The sequence below is a fragment of the Panthera uncia genome (genome assembly GCF_023721935.1).
Source record: "Panthera uncia isolate 11264 chromosome E2 unlocalized genomic scaffold, Puncia_PCG_1.0 HiC_scaffold_19, whole genome shotgun sequence".
Classification (NCBI taxonomy): Eukaryota; Metazoa; Chordata; class Mammalia; order Carnivora; family Felidae; genus Panthera; species Panthera uncia.
This window is the reverse complement of record NW_026057588.1, coordinates 14537508-14557022: the sequence shown is the minus strand read 5'-3', so window position 1 is coordinate 14557022 and position 19515 is coordinate 14537508. Positions and strand designations below refer to the sequence as shown.

General features: G+C 51.6%; 1 protein-coding gene and 1 long non-coding RNA gene across 5 annotated transcripts in view; one reads left to right on the top strand and one right to left on the bottom strand.

Moving 5' to 3' along the window:
* Nucleotides 1-19515, top strand: part of SIPA1L3 (signal induced proliferation associated 1 like 3) — a 238095-nt gene that overhangs the window by 121705 nt on the left and 96875 nt on the right. For 3 of the 4 annotated variants that reach the window (XM_049621719.1, XM_049621716.1, XM_049621717.1), the window contains exon 3: nt 16708-18528. In XM_049621719.1, coding sequence (XP_049477676.1) covers nt 17016-18528 — 1513 coding nt within the window. In that variant the 5' untranslated portion in view covers nt 16708-17015. Of the gene's footprint in view, nt 1-15687; nt 15869-16707; nt 18529-19515 lie in introns of those variants that run through there. The other variant, XM_049621718.1, reaches the window with a different exon arrangement.
* Nucleotides 1929-15590, bottom strand: LOC125915741 (uncharacterized). Its single transcript, XR_007455731.1, has 4 exons — nt 15476-15590; nt 9272-9350; nt 7791-7943; nt 1929-2103 (listed from the first exon to the last, which is right to left on the bottom strand). It is a non-coding gene; the product is annotated as an uncharacterized LOC125915741 (long non-coding RNA).

Genomic DNA, 19515 nt, shown 5'->3' with positions numbered 1-19515 from the left:
CCTTCCAGCTCTTCTGCCTCGGTGTTAGCATGGGCACCCATCCCGCATGCGGGCCCTGGGCAGGATGTTTGATTACTGTGTTATGCAAACAGAGCTGCAGGCCTTTGCCATCTGCCAGCTGGTCCTCGGGTTGACAAGAGGCTTTGCACCTAGTCAAGGGTCAAGACTAGAGCCTTTCTGGAGCTCACTGTGGGATTGTTTACAGGGGCAGGGCTATGATGCGTGCTCCTAAGGGCAGCTTGGCCCCACAGCCCCTGTGCCACCACCCTCCCCCAAGGCCTCCTGCAGGGTGGGGGCAGGCCCTTGCCCCTCTGTCCCCAGCTGTTGTTTGGTGAATTGTCCCCAAATCCCTGCTGTGCGTGTAGCCCCCCTTCCCTGCCTCCCTGAGGGCTAGGAGGAAGTGCACTCTCCCCCAGCATGCCCAGGATGTTTGTACTTGGACAGGTGAAGTGGCTCTGCCGGTTCTGGGAAGCAGAAACCTTTTTTAAAGGAGAGAAAGTGAATTTTGAGCCAGGGGAGCAGAGAATGACTGGGGTGTGTTGGGGGTGGGGGCGGGGCATGTGTACAAACACACACAGGTCTTCAAAGAGGGTCTTACTTGTTTTTTAAGATTACACATGTAATAGTACAATCTCATTGTTTAAAAAGAATTCACCCAGTGCGAAAGGCTTTAAAGCTTTGTTACTGTGACACCTAACATTTGCACTGAGGAGTATGTAAATTGTAAATAGACAGTTTAGGGGGGCGCCTGGGTGGCTCAGTCGGTTGAGTGACCGACTTCGGCTCAGGTCATGATCTCACGGTTTGTGAGTTTGAGCCCCATGTCGGGCTCTGTGCTGACAGCTCGGAGCCTGGAGCCTGCTTCTGATTCTGTGTCTCCCTCTCTCTCTGACCCTCCCCCGCTCATGGTCTGTCTCTCTCTGCCTCAGAAATAAATAAACATAAAAAAATATATAAAATAATAAAATTAAAAAAAAATACACAGTTTAGGAAACACTTCTAAAGCAAGCACTTATGTAACACCCTGGTCAAGAAAGAATTTTAGGAGCGCCTGGGTGGCTCAGTCGGTTAAGCGTCTGACTTGGGCTCAAGTCATGATGTCACGATTTGTGAGTTTGAGCCCCACGTCAGGCTCTGGACTGACAGCTCAGAGTCTGGAGCCTGCTTCAGATTCTGTGTCTCCCTCTCTCTCTGCCCCTCTGCCACTTGTGCTCTCTCTTTCTCTCTAGAGTCAATAAACGTAAAAAAAAAAAAAAAAAAAAGAATTTTGCCAGCAGCCCAGAAGCCTCTGTGTACCCCTCCATCGAACACCCCCTCTCACCCCCAGAAGCCACTCCTCTCCCAGACTTCCATGTCACCATTTCTTGCCTTTTGAAGATTTGTTCGCAGATGAGAGTATAAGTAACATGGTTTCATTTTGCCTGTTTTTCAACTTTATACAAACAGAATCGTAAATTATGCACATTGTTCTGTGTCTGCCTCTTTTGCTCAGAGTCATGTCTCAAAGCTGCATTCTGGCTTTGATGTCAGCACATTTCTGGTACCAGAGTTCACTTCCATTGATACGCAGGCTTTACAGATGCTCATATTTGTGCATTTTGTTTGATGAGTATTAGAAAAAATATAACGAATCCCGCACTGGTCTTATTAAGGTTTTAGTAAGTGAGTTGGTTGAAAGGACTAACTTAAGTAAATAATAGTACAGGTGGTCTGCGGGTGTACAGGTGAGGCACGTGACTTTGGGAAGTTTTGGAGCTTCGGAGTCAATGATAGAATCTCACACACACACACACACACACACACACACACACACACACTGTCACTCCCCTCCCTGGGGTAACCACTTACAGGTAGAGGTTGGCCTTCCAGATCTTTGCTCTGCATCATCCTCGGTGGATATATAGGTATAAAATATGTAGCATAGAGAATTTTTAATACTAATTTTTTTAATTGTAAGAGGGAGTGTGCCATTCTTCTGAATTTCTTCTGAATACATTCTTCTTGGGACTTCTGGGTTGATTCTCTGATTATAGCAGCCAGTTTCCTTGTAAGATTCCATGTCAGGGTAGGGGTGAGACTGGACAGGGCAGGCGTAAGTCCTTCCTGGAATATGAGAAATTAGGGGCTCTAACAATGCCACACGTGGCAGTGGTTCTTTTTTTTTTTTTTTTTATTTTTTTTTTTGAGAGAGAGAGAGAGAGAGAGAGAGAGAGAGAGAGAGAGAGAAGGAGTGTGGTTGGAGATGGGGCAGAGAGAGAAGGAGACACAGAATCTGAAGCAGACTCCAGGCTATGAGCCATCAGCACAGAGCCCGATGCGGGGCTCAAACCCACAAACCGTGAGATGATGACCTGAGCCGAAGTTGGACACTCAACCAACTGAGCCACCCAGGCACCCTGGCAATGGTTCTTTTACTTAGCAGACAGTTTGGGATCTGCCTCCTGACTTTTTTTTTTCTTTTTTTTAAATAATCTTAGCCAATTCCTTAGTTTCTATCCGTTCTGGTAATTGCTGGGAACTTGGAATATGGGAGGGAGTTAAGAGGGACCAGGCTTGTACCTTAGGGTGGTCATCTCGGGCTCCTCCAGCAGTGCAGCAAGGTGGAGTATTGGGACCAGGGTTTGCTCCCAGGATCCCAGCATGAGCCTGATTTCTGTCTGAAAATCACTCAGGGATGGAGAGCAGGCATTTATTGAGGCCCATCCTGCTCACAGCTCTGTCCCTGCTTTTTAGAGATGACTGTGGTTATGGTGGCCATAGAGTCACCCACCTGGTTCCAGCCCCACTTCTGCCTTTAACCTCACTGAGTGATCTGGAACAGGTAATTTGCCCCTCTGAGTCTCACTGTTCCCTTCTGCAAATTGGGGAAAACCGTAGGGCCCTCCCCCTGGGATGCTCTGTGGGCTGAGGGGGGCCGCCATTGTAACCCGTAGCTTCGGGAACCTGACATTGGAGCAGGCCTCCAGTCTGGGTCCGGGTGGCACAAGTGCCCATTTTTGCTCTTTCTTTTGATGACTGGTCTCTCATGCGGAGTGGTCCTGTGAGAGGTCACAGGGCAGACCCTGGAGTCAGCAGACCCAGGGGGTCCAGACCCCCATTCCTCCTCTCATTCTCTTTGTGACCTTGGCCAAGCACTGTCTCCTCTCAAAGCTCAGCTTCCTGATTTTGAAACGGAGATGACGAGAGCACTGCCTCAGTGGGACATTAGGAGACGAGTTCAGTGTTCTGCAGCAAGCACTCCATGCTGGCTGGGGACTGGCCCTCAGCAGCCCCCAGGGTCGGGGGCAGGTAAGGTGATTATTGCTGGCAGATGGTGCCCCCCTGGCTAGCAAGGTTCACTCCCCTCCCCTCCCCTCCCCTCCCCTCCCCTCCCCTCCCACCACAGGGAGCCTTTCTGTTTCTGTCCACCCCCCCACACCCCCACCAAATCTCCTCAGGTGAGGAGAAGCAGAGCCTGAGATGCCCCCTGTCAGCCCCCTAAGAGCAGGATGGAAAGAACAGGGCTTTAACAGATGTTCTCTGACAAGGATTCCCTGGCTGTATTTAATCAAGATTGTCAAATATTGATTTAATCTCCAAGCCCAACAGATGTGATCTTAGCAGGCTTCGGTGGCAATTAGCTGGGATTAGTTCACAAGTCAGGCTCCGTGCTGACAAGACACTGTCTTCTAAAGGAGGCTCGGCCTGGTCACAGGAGTGAGCCCGTTGGGGGACATACTAAACACTTAGCCACCACCCCAACCAACAGCAGCCGTGGGAGCAGACCCCAAAGCATCACCCCACACAGTGATAGTGGGGACTCTTGGGGCTCCAGGCAGCAGCTGTTTACCAGAAAGTTTCAGAATCAAAATAAATGTCACAGGTACACCAGTGCATGCGGCTTAAAAATGGGCCTGGCCAGAGCCAGTGAGATCCCGGTAGGCACACCCGGCCGCTCAGAGCAGTGATTGTCCCCCTGCTTAAGTCTCCCCCGAAGGGGCTTCCCCGACCCCGGGCCCCTCACCCATCCTCCAGCCAGTGCAGCTCTGTCGCATCGTCCCAGTGCACACGCTTGGCCTGCTGCTCCTGGGTGGGCCTGGCACGTGCCCATGCTCCAGGGGGCATCCTTTTTTCACTTTGCATTTCAAAGTCTCATTATTTGAAGTGACTAGGACGATGCCCAGAATTGGAACAAGATGCTTAATCCACATGCACTTTGGGGGAGGTGGCAACACCCTCGCCTAACCCACCCGACCCCACAGGGACTCAGAAGGGGCGCCTCCCATGGGCCTGGCTGTGGGCCCCCCAGGAAGGAGGGGCTTGCCCAGCTTCTTGCTCAAGACAGGCCACCCCGGGCCAGCCGGCTCCTGAGCCCAGAGCAACCAGGGCTCCTGCCAAGGCCACATTTGGTTCTATTTGTTTGCCTGAGATTTTCTTTTTATTGTTATACAAGTAAAATTTTAACAGCTAATACTCGTATGTCCCCGTGTGCCAGGGATATTCTGTCTCTACGTTCATTAACTCATAACATCCCTAAGAGTTAAGTCCTATTATTATCTCCATTTTACAAATGGGAAAACTGAGATGTAGAGAGGCTAAGTGACATGCCCAAGGTCTAGGTAATTAAGTGGCAGAGCTGGGAATTGAACGTGAGTATTCTTTGCTTCCAACCACTGAGCTACAGCCGCCATATCAGGAAATCTCCAGGATCTGATAATAAGTAAGAAAAGCAACTCTGAAGGCTGTTTATTTTTTTTTAATTCATCTCTCTATGTAAGCATGTAATTATACAAGCATTCAACCTACATCACTTCAGCCATACTAGTTAGCAAACTAAAAGAAGGCGACATTGTAGTTTAAGGATTTAAGTACAGCCTCTGTTTCACCGAGGGGCATGTGGATACAAGATGGGGTGCCCCTTCCTTCCCTCGGTGGGTCCGGATACAAGCAGCTTGCCAGGCCAAGGAGGAATCTCCACTGGGAGTTTTCAGACTCCACGAGCCCTAGGGGCAAGGTCGGTGTGGGGCCGATGCAAGGCTCACCTGTGGAGGTGAGTCTGGGCTTTTCAGGGCGTGGCGTCCCCCTGCCCATGATTCTCCTCACATGCTCACTTCCAAAAGTGAAAACTTAAAGCCTGAGACGCCCCTACCCTGTGCAGTTGTGAGCATTTCCATGTAGACACAGAGAGAAGGGTCTGGAAGAAAGCATGCAAACCTATTCACAGGGCTCCTCTCTGCGGAATGTGGATTCGGGGCAGGGCCTCATAGGGGAGCCTGAAGAGGGCCTTGAACTTACGGGCTTGTACAAATTCAAGCACAGACATGCAGAATTTTTTTTAAAGTTGTCCTTTTATCTCCACTCAGGTTTTAGTCCTTAGAAGTAACCACTGTTAACAGTTTGGTGGGTGCCCTCCTAGGCCCTTTCCTTTATAGACATTTATGTTCTCTCTCTCTAATGAAATCTTTTATTTAAGCTCCATTATTTTGTTTGGTTTTATTCTGCAATTTGCCTCTTTCCCTCCACCAAGTGCACCATAGAGAAGAAACTCTGAAGCTAGATTGCCTGGGTTCAAATCCCAGTGACACTGCTTTCCTGCTGAGTGACTTGGGCAGGTTACTCAATCTCTCTGGACTCAGTTGCATTGGCTTTTTAAAAAAAAAAATTTTTTTTAACATTTATTTGTTTTTGAAAGACAGAGAGAGATAGGTGCAAGCAGGGGAGGGGCAGAGACAGAGGGAGACACAGAATCCAAAGCAGGCTCCAGGCTCTGAGCTGTCAGCACAGAGCCTGACGCGGGGCTGGAACCCAGGAACTGTGAGATCATGACCTGAGCCAAAGGATGCTTAACTGACTGAGCCGCCCAGGCGTCCCAGTTGCATTGGCTTTAGAATGAGGATGCTGTGGGGCGCTTGGGTGGCTCAGTCTGTTAAGCGTCCGACTTCAGCTCAGGTCATGATCTTGTGGTTTGTGGGTTCAAGCCATGCTTTGGGCTCTGTGCTGACAGCTCAGTACCTGGAGCCTGCTTCACATTCTGTGTCTCCCTCTTACTCTGCCCCTCCCCCACTTGCACTCTCCCCCCCCCCCTCAAAAATAAGTAAACATTAAAAAATTTTTTTAATGAGAATGGTGACAGCCTCTCCCTCAAAGGGTTTCATGAGGATTAAATGAGTTCATGTGTGTAAAGCGCTTAGCCTGGTACACAGCGAGCACTCCTCTAAGTATGAGCTGTACCCATTCACTTCCCGGCATGTGGGCATCTTGCACGCAGGACACCTGGCGCTACCTCTGCCTCACTGTTTCCTACAGCTGCATTGTGTCCCTGGAGTTGGGGTACTCAAATGCATTTAACCCATCCTCTGCCGCTGGGCTTTTAGGCTGCTCCCACCTCTTGCATATTATGGCAGTGTGGCGGTGTGGCTTCTGGCATGCACTGGTGGGAATATCTGAGGGACAGATTCCTAGAAATGGAATTGTTAGTTTAAAATAAAATAGTGTGTTGGGGCGTCTGGGTGGCTCAGTCAGTTAAGTGTCCCACTTCAGCTCAGGTCATGATTTCGCTGTTTGTGAGTTCAAGCCCCGCATCAGGCTCTGTGCTGACAGCTTGGGGTCTGGAGTCCGCTTCGGATTCTGTGTCTCCCTCTCTCTCTGCCCCTCCCATGCTCACACTTCGTCTCTCCCTCTCCCAAAACTAAATAAACATTAAAAAAAATTTTTTTTTAAATAAATAAAATAGTGTGCACACCTAAAACTTAAGCACATAATTACAATTTATCCCCTTATTCCCCCCAAAGAAGGGGAAGAATCATTTGATTTACACACATCAAAGAGAACAGGCTTCTCAGGAACTCGGACTCCTGGGACCCCATCCAGTTTGAGTATAATGACTGTAAGATTTAAAGAGAGAGCATGCTCTGGGTTCTTTGACCTTAAATAGGAAAGTGCAAGTTTTTATGGCGTGAATAAAAAATACCTGTTTGGTCTTCTGTCCCCAGTTCCTGGCCCCAAGAGCTTCTAAAACCCTTGGAATTTTCTGAGTGGTTTGGGTGATAGGGGCCTCTTTTGTTCTTTAGAATAAGACCCTTTCAACCATACCTGAGTTTATGCTAATGAGGTGATTCTGTGGCCTCCTAGATAGCTTCTGGATGGGGGCTGGTTGCCAGGGAAACCAGTCCTGTGATTTGAGGCTTGAAACTTTCAGCCCCACCCCCCTGACCTCTGGGGAGAGGGGAGGGGCTGGAGATTGCATCAGTTCCCGATGGCCAGTGATTTAATCAATCACGCCCACACTGTGCGGCCTCCGTAAAACCCTAAACAGAGTTCAGAGAGCTTCTAGGTTGATGAGCGCATCCACACGCTGGGAGGGTGGTGCACCCCAAATTCCATGGCAACAGAAGCTCCTGTGCTCGAGACCCTTCTGGACTTCTTGAACATCCCTCCATGTGACTGTTTACTTCTATCGTTTATAATAAACCAGTAATAGTAAGTAAAGTATTTCTCTCAGTTCTGTGAGCTGTTACAGCAGAACCTGAGGAGGGAGTTGTGGGAACCCCAATTTGTAATCAAGTCAGGTAGACATGTGGGTAACCTGGGGACGTCCCCCCCCCCCACTGGTGATTAGCATCTGAGGTGGGGGGGACAGTCTGGCGGAACTGAGCCTGTGGGGTCTGTGCTAACTCTAGATAGTGTTGGGATTAAATTAAATTGTAGGACCCTCATTGGGGTCTGCAGAGAACTGGAGAGTTGCTTGGTGTGGAAGACCCACACATCTGGGGTCAGAAACACTGAGAGTAAAAAACAGATCAGAGTAGTACCTGGGGCCGTGGAGGGGGGCGGTGTTGCTCTCCTGTTTTGGGGCTGATGGCGCAGTCTCTGCCTCAGGGCTTCCTAATGAGATGTCCGGAAGTGGAAGTTCCATCCCATCCGTTTTGTTTCCTGGGGGAAGCTCCACAGTGGGCCTGTGTATGCTCGGGTTTCCAATAAAGTGGAGGAAGACATGGAGAGAGAAAACAGATTCTTAACCTGAAATCTGCTGAGCTGTTGCTGACTTTCTAGAGTTTTTGTCCTTATGAATTGATTTTGAAGATAACTCGCATCATTTGTGTATCCACACAACACGCTCATTTGGGCTGCCACGTCTTTTAGCGCGCTGGGGGCAAAGGTGTGGGAGCCACACTGACAAGGTTTGGGGCCTCGCTGTCCTGCCTGCCTACCAGCGGTGTGCCACAGGACCTTTGCCTCTTCTCTAAACTGGTCCTGCTAGAAGTCCCTGCTTTGTGAAGTTATCACAACACCTGTTAATACACGCCGAGTGTGTGTTAGCCTTGCTGTTACTACTGTCATCACCACATCATCACCCCCTACCCTGCCTGTGCAAGAACGCACATAGTAGACCCTATCCCACTGCAGACTCAGAGCTGCTCAGAGTCCCAAGGGGGACCAAAGGTACTCAGAGGCTTCAAACTCCAGTGGGCTAACTCCGATAGTCCAGGGGGTGTGCAGACCCCTGGGAACTCACCAAAGGGAGGATGGGGAGGATTGTGTCTAGGGAATGGTAGGAAGGAAGGTAGGTAAAAAAAAAAAACAAAAAGGGTAGGTCAACAGCACTGAGGGACAAGGGTGTGGACAAGGCTTCCCAGAGGAGCAGTCCCCCGAAATACCTCCCGCAGTGGTCACCAGTGCCCTTCAGACCGATAATCATCATCATACGTGACCCCCTCAGCATCCAGCGCTGCGGACCACCTGCCCCTCCCCAAACCACCCCCACTGTTGGGGCCTGCGGGACACCTGCTCCCCTGCTTGTCCCCTGCATTTGCAGCAGATCAGGGCTTGGTGTCAGGCCCTCATTTCTTTGCTCTCTTCCTTCCCCTGTCCTCAGCCCTGGCTGCATATTAGAGTCAGCTGCAGAGCTTTTAAAAGGCTCTCTCTCAGGCCTGGTCCCCACCCCAGAGCAGCTGATTCAGACTCTCCGGGGGTGGATTGTGAACACCTATACTTTTACAAAGCTCCCCTGGTGCCTCTAATGGACAGTGGGGATGAGCACTCCCGCCTGCCTTGGACAAGCCCACGGGGCCTCGTACGCTGGCCACTCCCAGCTTTCCTGCCCGTGCGTGTCAGCCTCATCCATCGGCATGCCTGGTGCACGGCAGGCGTCCTCTCTTCCTATCACCTGGCACCCCACAATGAGCCCTCCCATTGGGAGCAGCCCCCAGCCCCACCCTGTCACAACATTGTGTTCCTTTAAACTGCTGACCACCCTTTGAAGTTACCTTGTTTTCTCTCTTGGTTTACTTACTTCTCTGGCTTCCCTCTCCTGGGAGTAAGTCCATGAGGGAGAGGTGTGGTCCTGCTCAGGGTTGTATTTTCTTCAGCACCTACAACAATAGCACATAGTAGGTGCTTGAGAAGTCTGGTGAATAAATGAATGCATCTTTGGTGCTTGGTGTTTGTGAAATGAATGAATGAGTTATACATGCCTGGTCAGTGTTCAATAAAAGAATAAGTTTTTAGTGCTTTTTCTCTTTTGACTCAGTGAACTTCTTGGGCTAAGTGATTTGGAAGAATGTGATAGGTGTTGGTCGTATGAATGAATAAGCTGTAAGGACTAGTTCTTACTGGACGAATGAACGACTTGTACCTGCCCAGAAACTGCTGAATTGCCAGGCGCATGCAGTGGAGTCATCATTCCCCCTGAGCCTCTGAGAGTAGTCCTCAGACTTGGTGCCACAACCCTGAAGTGTCCAGAGCTCTTAGGTCTCACTAAGTCCCCATTGCAGTGACTGGATCACATTTCCTTGAAGAGGTAATCCCTGGAGCAGATGGGGGCACCCTTGGACGCAGAGGTCTGCTTAGGAAGGAGACCTTGGATACCTACCTGCTCCCCCATCCAAAGGCCTGTGCGGGGGCAGTGTACACACACACACACACACACACACACACACACACACACACACGCTTGCACGTACACACACTCCACACATTACTTTCAGCTTCCTGAACACGCTTCTTCCCAGGGGCAGACACGCTAGGTCACCAAGCAAGCACCACCTACCCTCCTTCAGGTCACAGACCCTCACTGAGCTAGCGCTCCTCCTGGTCTGAGGTTGTCATCCATCCACTCATTTATTTAGCAGGTATTTGTTAATGACCTACTGTATGTCAGGCCTGTGGGGGAGAGGCATGCAATAATAAAGATTCTCACATTTCAGTGCCTCACAAACCTTACGTATGGCGGCCAGTTAATTACATGGTAAATGATGTACATACACTGAGGCAGGTAACCCCAAAGAGAAATGCTCTGTAAGAGTGCTCTGAGCACGGGGCACCTGGGTGGCTCAGTCGGTTAAGCATCTGACTTCAGCTCAGGTCATGATCTTGCAGTTTGTGGGTTTGAGCCCCGCATCAGGCTCTGTGCTGACAGCTCGGAGCCTGGAGCCTGCTTCTGATTCTGTGTCTCCCTCTCTCTCTCTCTGCCCCTCCACTGCTCACCCTCTGTCTCTCTCAAAAATAAACATTTAAAAAAAAAAAAAAAAGAGTGCTCTGAGTACTCAGGTTGGGGATTGAACAAGGCTCATGAGGAAGAAAAGTCATGTGGAGAAAGTGACATTTGTCCTGAATCTTGAGAAAGAACTATCTAGGTAAGGGAAAGGGCAACGTGGATGACAGGTACAAAGGCCCTGAGGCAACAGGGCGGATAAGCCGTAGGCATGTGGAACTGAAAGAAGGACATTGTGGCTGGGACCCCCAAAGCAAGGAGAAGAGGAAAGGAGCCTTGAGGGCTGAGGTGAGGATTTTGAATTTTCTCCTAAGATTTGAATTTATACTAAGATTCAAATGTGAATATGAATCCTAAGATTGCTCTGCCCGCTGCATGGCAAAGGGCACTTACAGGACCAGGAGCAGAAGGAGAGGTAATGGGGAGGCTATGGTATGTAGTCACCCAGCTCAGACTGGCATGGGAGAGCTCCCATGGGAGAGTCAGCAGGATGTGGGGTAATGGATTGGATATGTGAAGGGAGTTTCCAGCTGGAGTCCTTGGATGGAAGGAAGTGCCTTTCCCTGAGATGTGGAAGAAGCCAGTAGCTTCTGCTATTCCTATTCTGACAGATATTGTGGCATACCACTCTGTCAACACCAGTCTTCGATGTATGACTTGATTTGGCCAGTCAGATGTGAGAGCAGTGATACGTGTCATTCCTGAGCAGGAACTGTCGCATAGTTCGGCCATGTCCCTTACCCGTGAAATTGGCCAGGTCTCATGTAAGCGCTGCTCTGTCACCTGGGAGTAGAGCTGACATGAGAAGGCCCTTGGCCCGCCCCTGGTAGACATGCAGTATGAGCAAGAAGCAAACCTCTGTCGGGTAAGCCCCTAGTACATGGGGTTCTCTGTTCCTAGGCCATAACTTAGCCCACCCTGACTATTCTGAGAAGGAACGGGCTTTGTGGATGGGGAGAGGTCAAGGGTTCAGGTTGGGAATGTGCAGTTTGCAGTTTGCAGTGCATGTGAAATATATATGTGGTGATGTCAAGTAAGCAGTGGCTACCCGAGTCTGGAACTCAGAGGAGCAGTTGGATCTGGAGTTATTTTGCCCTGTGTCACCAGTGAGGAGAAGGAGAATTAGAGGTCCAGGACTTTGCCCACTGGGCAACCCGCGGGGCTCCTGCTTGAACTCAGGACTGCCTGATTTGAGGAACGAAGCTGCCGGATTAGTCCCAACTCTGCCACCTTGTGGCCACCTGGTCTTGGGCACATTACTTGATCTGTTCACTTCAGCTTCCTTATGTTAAGACAGAGATAATATCTACTTCATAGAGTTGTGGAATTAAGAGAGATAACAAATGTATAGTGCTTAGAGAAGGACCTGGACTCTAGAAGGATCACATTCATGGTAGCTGCTGTTATAGATGTTGTTTGGTTATGTAACTAAAACATCCAATGGTGGGAAGTACAATTGTGGTAGCTTTGGGTCCAGCTTGACTCAGACGAAAATGATGACTACAGCTCCCACATCCACCCCGTAACTTTCAACCCCTTTCACAAACGGTTCTTCCTTCTTCCCTCATGGTCACAAGATAGCTGCAGTGATTCCATCCCTCATATCCTAACTCCGGGTAAGAGGGTAAAGCACAGCCTTCAGCCCTAGGACTCTTGGCACCCATGTCACTGGGTCTCACTGGTTTTGATCAGGTTACATGGTCAAGAAGGATTTCCTCCTCTAGCCCACTGGGTGGGAGTCAGAGAACGCAGGTTCCCAAAGGGAAATCTGGGCTGTTTTTGGAAAACAGCAGAGGAAGCAAACCACAAGTGTCTGCCACTGGAAAGCTTGTGTTTTTCCCTTCTGCTCTGCCCTGGGAGGTTCTGCAGACATCCTGACTCCTTCACAGAAGAGCAAGGCCCTTCAGAGCCAGAACATTGAGGCCACTTGTCTGCTGTTTCAGCATCCAAGTTTTGGGGGCCTGATAAGGGAGCACCCTCTCAGCTCAGACTTCCCCAGCTTCTTCACAGGTGACAGTCTGGGAGCATTTACACAGGCACACTATTAGGTGCCTGCTCTTCTAACAGACCATGACATTTTTAGGGAGCCAGTGTGGCCAGCCCCAGACGGAAGTCCTCATTGGCCCATGGGCAATCAGAATGACCCCAGATTCTTGGCTTTCCCAGCTTTCCTTGCTCCTAGAATGGCCATATGTGACCACATTCTGGCCAATTAGACATAAAAGAAAGTCTTTTGAGGTAGGGGGGATGTTCCGGCAAACATTCTCCTTCCTGATGAGGGTCAGATGGGTAAGAAGTAAGAACAGTCTCATCTCATCCCTTGCTTTCCCCCTTGCGCATGGTTCGGTGAGAAGGGGGGCTATGGCTGCCAGCTTGCCACTCTGAGGTAGAAAGCCAAAGATGTAAGCCAGCAGCACGCTGAGGGGAGCAGGGGATGATGGGGCAGAGGGGAAAAAAGTGCCTAATGCCATTGCAGTGTACCAAGAGTGGAGCCGCCATACCTGGTCTGCTTGTTACATAAGATAATGAAATACCTTCATTGCCCGAGCCACCATTGGATGGTATTCTGTTACTTGCAGCCAAATGCATCCCCACCTGACTCTCCCACTGCCACTTGCTTCTCGTCATGCTGCCGTCTCCCATTTTTCCCCATCCACCGTCCCCAGCTGCTTTCCTTGTACACAGCAGTGGGTATTAGTCAAGGTCCTCCTATGCCAGCAGCAGAAGCCACGTTTGACAGTCTTGGGCAGAAGCAGAATTTATCAGGGGCTTACGGACCACCAGGAGGCCAAGAGGAGCGGGCATAGAAAACAGGCAGGAACCAAGGAATACTGGAGAGAAGAAACTTGTACAGACAGGCGCAGAAGAGAACACTCAGCCGCTGAGCCTGCCCCTGGCTGTGCTTCAGTAATTGGGGGCGTGGGGAGAGGGGAGAAGATATATGAAGGGAGGAACCATAGTGATAGTAGTGGCCATGAGATAGGTGGTATTCTCCCCACTCTCTCCAGATTGAAATTGAATCACAGTTTCAGTAACCAGTCCATGGCATACCAGGACCCGAACCCAGGCAGTCTGACCTTCATTATGGGGGGTTCCCCATCAGAAAGATGGGCATGCTTTTAGGAGGGGGGAGCCTGACAGCAGGCAGCTGGAAAGGGACCATTGTGCACCAGTCCCTGAATCCCAGAGAGGCTGTGGGTATCACTCAGCCTTCCGAGCATCACCAGGAGACTTGGCTACACCTGCTCCGGGAAGGGAATCTGTGGAAAGACACCAGGGCCTCAGGAACATCTGTGTGTTTTCACAGGAGGGAGCAAAACAGATTGGGGGTTTCTGACTGAGCTGGAAACAAAATGCCATCAGCAAAGCCCATCTGTCAGGAGGTGCTTGCATAAGCAGGTCGGGGTCACGTCTGGGCCACTGGTTTTCCCAGCCAACCCAAACGTGGCCTCAAAGGGCTAATCTGCCAGGCTTTCCCAGGCTGACCCAGAGGTGAGACTGCACTGCCAAGCATAAGGAGTGCCCCTGGCCAGGGGCACCTGGGTCAGTAGGTTAAGCATCCGGCTCTTGATTTCAGCTCAGGTCATAATCTCGTAGTTCAGGAGTTCAAGCCCCACATTGGGTTCTACACTGACAGTGCAGAGTCTGCTTGGGACTGACTCTCTCTCTCTCTCTCTCTCTCTCTCTCTCTCTCTCTGCCCTTCCCCTGCTTTCAGGCACTCTCTCTCAAGATAAATAATCTTAAAAAAAAAAAAAAGTGCCTCCGGCCAACCCAGAGAGGGGGCTTGGAGTGGGGGAAAAGAGGTCTAATTCCCCTTCCCAGAGGCAACCAATGTTAGCAGTTTCTTGAACATCCTCTTAGAGATCTTCTCTGCATGGTAGTTCGTTGTTGTTGCTGCTATTTTTGTTTTCAAACTGAGAGAAGTTGCATACAATTCAAGATTTCTAGTTTCTGGATTTAAAGATCCTGGGTGGCTCAGTCAGCTAAGCATCCAATGCTCTTAGGCTCAGGTCATGATCTCGCCATTCCCAAGTTCAAGCCCAATGTCGCATTGGGCTCTGTGCTGATAGCTCGGAGCCTAGAGCCTGTTTCAGATTCTGTGTCTCCTTCACTCTCTCTTACCCTCCCTCCTTCCCCCCCCACTCAAAAATAAGTAAACATTAAAAAAAAATTAAAAATCCAGTGATCTGGCATCCACATTCCTGCAAAGCTTGGTCCCCAGAGCTGAGGCCCACCTGCTTCTTTAGAAGATATCTCTGCTCTCCAGCTCACCCAGGCTCACCTGGCCTTGCTCCTGTCTCCCCTAACCAACCCGACTCTGGGGGCTTTCCACTTCCTTCCCCCTTCTCTGCCCCCTCCCCTGTGTGCCTCCCTGCTACATCTTCAGGAATGCTCTCTTGGGAGCTAGGAAGACGGGTAAACTCTTGCTCCCGACTCCTCCCCCACCCCCTTCTGGTTCTCACTTTCTCAGGTGCTACAGGCTTGCCTCCCTGTTTTGCTCCATGAATAATCTGCTTCATGCTTCCCCCTGGGTCTCTCTCTGCCAGCTCACTCCATACCTAAGGACATGGGTTAGGAAATGCCCCCTACACACACACACGCACACACGTACACAGCCTTCTCCTTCCTCGGAAAGCACCGTTAGTCATTGGTAGGCTTCCCTTCATAAGGAAGGCTTCATTGGAGAGTTGACATAATACAAGGGAGCCAGCCTGGTTAAGAACCAAGGAAGGATATCCAGATATCCTGGGTGGGGTTCGATATGTCAACAGGACAGAAAAGAAGGCCAGTGTGATGGGATCTAAGTCAGGGATGGGGAGAGGCATCAGGAGACTGGCAGGGACCAGAGCCTGAGGGGCTTGTGGGCGAGCAGATGAATTTAGATTTTATTCTAATTCAGTAAGGAGCCACTGGGGAGATCTCAGCCAAGAAGCGACAGAAGCTGATGTTCATGGTATCTATTAATCACAGAGTTCCAGAGCCATCCCCTGTCCCAAACCTACCAGTGCTCATGGTGACTCATCTGTCATTTTTACTTCCTTTTTTGGTGGGGTGGCTGGTCAGGCAGATTGCAGGACAGATAGACAATAGTCCAGCCTTTACCTGCAGTACTCACAGGGGGTGGCGGAATGTGTTTAATGACACCACAATGGACAAGTCAGCCAGCCAGATTCTGAAAGTGGGGAACTCCACGGGTTGCATGACCTCATTCCTTCCACAAGTAAATAGCATCAAAATAAAGGTGATGGGGGGGAGGGGGACAGTAAAGAATAGAAGAGACTTAAGAAATATTATCTGCCAAATTAGAGTAGGGATCTTGTTTGAATCCCGATTTGAGCAAACCAACTCTAAAAGAAACCTTTGAGACACCGGGGGAAATGTAATACAGATATGAGGTATTACATGATATTGAAGAATTCTTGTTAATCTAGATGGGTGTGATGAGAGTATTTTTGGTTAATTTTTTAAAGGCTTAACTACTAGGAGTGGCTCAGTTGGTTAAGCATCTAGTTCTTGATTTTGGCTCAGGTTATGATACCATGGTGAGATCAAGCCCCACATTGGGCTCTGCACTGACAGAGTGGATCCTGCTTGGGATTCTCTCTCCCTCTCTCTTTGACCCTCCCTGGCTTGCAAGCAAGTGTGTGTGCTCGCTCTCTCTCTCTCTCTCTCTCAAAATAAATAAACCTTAAAAAAAATAAAATAAAGGCCTTGACTGCTAGATAATATAAGCTTAAGTATTTATAGGTGAAATGAGCTGATACCTGGGACATACTCTAAAATATTCTGTCAAAAAAAAAAAAAAAGTGTAGGAGTGGATGGGTAGATGAAACGGAAATGGCGAATAGTTAATGGTTGTTAAAGCTTGTCGGGTGCTCAATAAATACACTATTCTGCTTTGGGTATGTTTTTTAAAATATTTTGTTTATTTATTTTGAGAGAGAGTGTGTGTGCACAAGTTGGGGAGGAGCAGACAGAGAATCTCAAGCAGACTCTGCACTGTCAGTGCAGAGCCCAGTGTGGGGCTCAAACTCACAAACTGTGAGATCTTGACCTGAGTCAAAATCAAGAGACGGACTCTTAACTGACTGAGCCACTCAGGCACCCCTGCTTTGGGTATGTTTGAAATTTTCTCTAATAAAAAATGTTTTAAATGAGTATAAAGCTGTCACACAAAAAGTTTCTCTGGGAACAGTAACATCACATCTCACCTTTGCCTTCTCTCCTTTTTCAGCATGGCAGGGAAGACAGCCCAGCAGCCTGCTGGCCCTCGCCCACATCTACTGCTTGCTCTATCCTGCTGAGCCGCCCAGTCTGGAGACCCTAGGACAGCACCTGCCTCCTGAGGTTGTCCCGGCTCGGTTGTCCACAGCGATGGTGGAGAACTGGACTCCACAGGCTCACAACCTTCCGGTCAGGCTTCAAGGGCCAGCATCCTTCATCCTGGGACTGGCGGCCCTGAACAATGGCTGAGGGCCAGGGGACCCCATAAAGTTACTCGGCAGCTCACGGGAGCCAGTAGCACTCCAGTGCCCGTGGACTATGACCACCTATCGGCCCATTCCCAGTGATGGTGTGGATCTGGCAGCCAGTTGTGGGGCCAGGGGGGCCGATGTCCTCCCCGGGCCACACGCAGGGGACTATGCTCCCATGGGATTCTGGGTCCAGAACGGGGGCATGCCGCAGCCCATTGGTGACAGCCCAGTCGGCGCCACCACCCGCCCCAGTCCCACCACCCCTGCAGTGCCCAAGATGGGTGTGCGCGCAAGAGTGGCCGACTGGCCGCCCAAGCGGGACGCCCTGAGAGAGCAGAACAACCCAAGCCCCTCACAGGACGCAGACGGCACGAAGGCCACAAAGGTGGCCCATTCCATGAGGAGCGTACAGAACGGACAGCCTCCTGTCAGCACCCCGGCTTCCTCAGTGCCCAAAGCCTTCCACAGACTCTCCAGGAGAAGGTCCAAAGATGTGGAATTCCAGGACGGGTGGCCCCGGTCCCCCGGCAGGGCCTTCCTCCCCCTGCGGCACCGCAGCAGCAGCGAGATCACCCTCAGCGAGTGTGACGCGGAGGACACGGGGGAGCCGCGGGGACCCCGGCACACAGGGGCCCTGCCCCTCTTCCGCGAGTACGGCAGCACGTCCTCCATCGATGTGCAGGGCGTGCCGGAGCAGAGCTTCTTCGACATTCTCAACGAGTTCCGCAGCGAACAGCCGGAGGCCGCGGGCCCCCAGCCCCTCAGTGAGCTGCTCCAGGCTGATCCGGGACCCCACGTCCCGGGGGGCGGCGGCGGAGCCAAGGGGGACCCCCGCAACGGGCAGCCCGCCAAGGACAGCCTCCTGGTGCTCCAGCCCGCCAAGGAGAAAGAGAAGGCCCGCAAGAAGCCCGCGCGCGGCCTGGGCGGCGGGGACGCGGCCGACTCGTCCATCTTCCGGAAGCTGAGGAGCGGGAAGACGGACGGCGAGGCCGGCCGGGCCCCGGGGGAGGCTGAGGAGGGCCGGAGCCCCCCGGAGGCCGGCCGCCCGTGGGTCTGCCAGAAGAGCTTCGCCCACTTTGACGTGCAGAGCATGCTGTTCGACCTCAACGAGGCGGCCGCCAACAGGGTGGCCACGGCGCAGCGGCGCAACACCACCACGGGCGCCTCGGCCGCCTCCGCCACGGCCGCCCTCTCGGCGTCGCGGGCCCACGGCCTGGGCGGCCTGGACGCCGCCTTCCCCAGCACGGAGGACCTGAACTGCAAGGAGAACCTGGAGCAGGACCTGGGCGACGACAACAGCAACGACCTGCTGCTCAGCTGCCCGCACTTCCGCAACGAGATCGGCGGCGAGTGCGAGCGCAACGTGAGCTTCTCGCGGGTGGCCGTGGGCTCCCCGGGCGGCAGCGGCGGCGAGGGCCGCCCCGCCGAGCCCGCCCTCAGCGCGCACCGCACCAACGCCAGCATCTCGGTGCTGGAGGTGCCCAAGGAGCAGCAGAGGACGCAGAGCCGCCCGCGGCAGTACAGCATCGAGCACGTGGACCTGGGCGCCCGCTACTACCAGGACCACTTCGTGGGTCGAGGTGACCGGGGGCAGGCGGGTGGCAGCGGCTTGTCCCCGGGACCCCCGCCGCTCATGCATTCCCTATGTGCGCCCACCCACATGGGGGGGGGGGGGAGGAGCAAGACAAAAAACAAAACTTGATTAATGTGCAAAATATATAAGGCAGCATAGGGTGGCAAGTGCTATGGAGAAACATAAAGTAAGGGAGAGGGAAATCGTGTCAAGGTCAGAGGCTTCGCTTGCAATAGGGAATGGTTTGGGAGGACCTCCTAGATAGTTGAGTACAGAGCTGAAGGAAGGAGCTGTGTGGAGCTTGGGGACAGTGTTCCTCCACAGGGAAGAGCAAGTTCAATAGTCCTGAAACACTAAAGGAGGAGGGAGGAGGCCAGTGTTGCTGGGACAGAGTGGCTGAGAGAGTGTGGCAGGAGCTGAGGGAGAGAGGTGACGAGGCACACAGTGTGGGACTTTGTGAGTCATGACGAGGACTCTCACTGTCTTTGCCCTGAGTGAGATGGAGCCACGAGAGAGTTCTGAGGAGCAGAGAAGGCCCTGAAGTGACTCAGGTGTTCACAGCCTCCTCCTGGGGGACAGATGCTGGGGGAGGGGGAAGCAGGGAAGCCAGGGAGGAGGCTGCTGTAGTAATCCAAGCAGGAGAGGATGATGGACACATCCAGGTTGGGAGCCCATGAGTGCGGGACTAAGCAGGCAGGTTCTGGATCCCCTCTGAAGGTGGAGCTATTGACGTTTAGAAGGTGTTAACATGAGGGAGACATGGGCTTCCTGCATCATTAGGTTCATCAGTGCTGGGGGGACAATTTGAGGAGACAACACAGCATCGTGCAGAGAACCCAGGCAGCTACAGGAGCCGGGCAGGGCTGAGGCAAAGGGCAGCTCCTGCTCAGCTCCAGCCCACTGTTGTCATGCAGGAAATACAGGCAAGCCAGCCTTTCCGATCTTTCAGGATTCTCCTGAAATGAAGCTTTTTTTTTTTTTTTTTTTTTTTTTT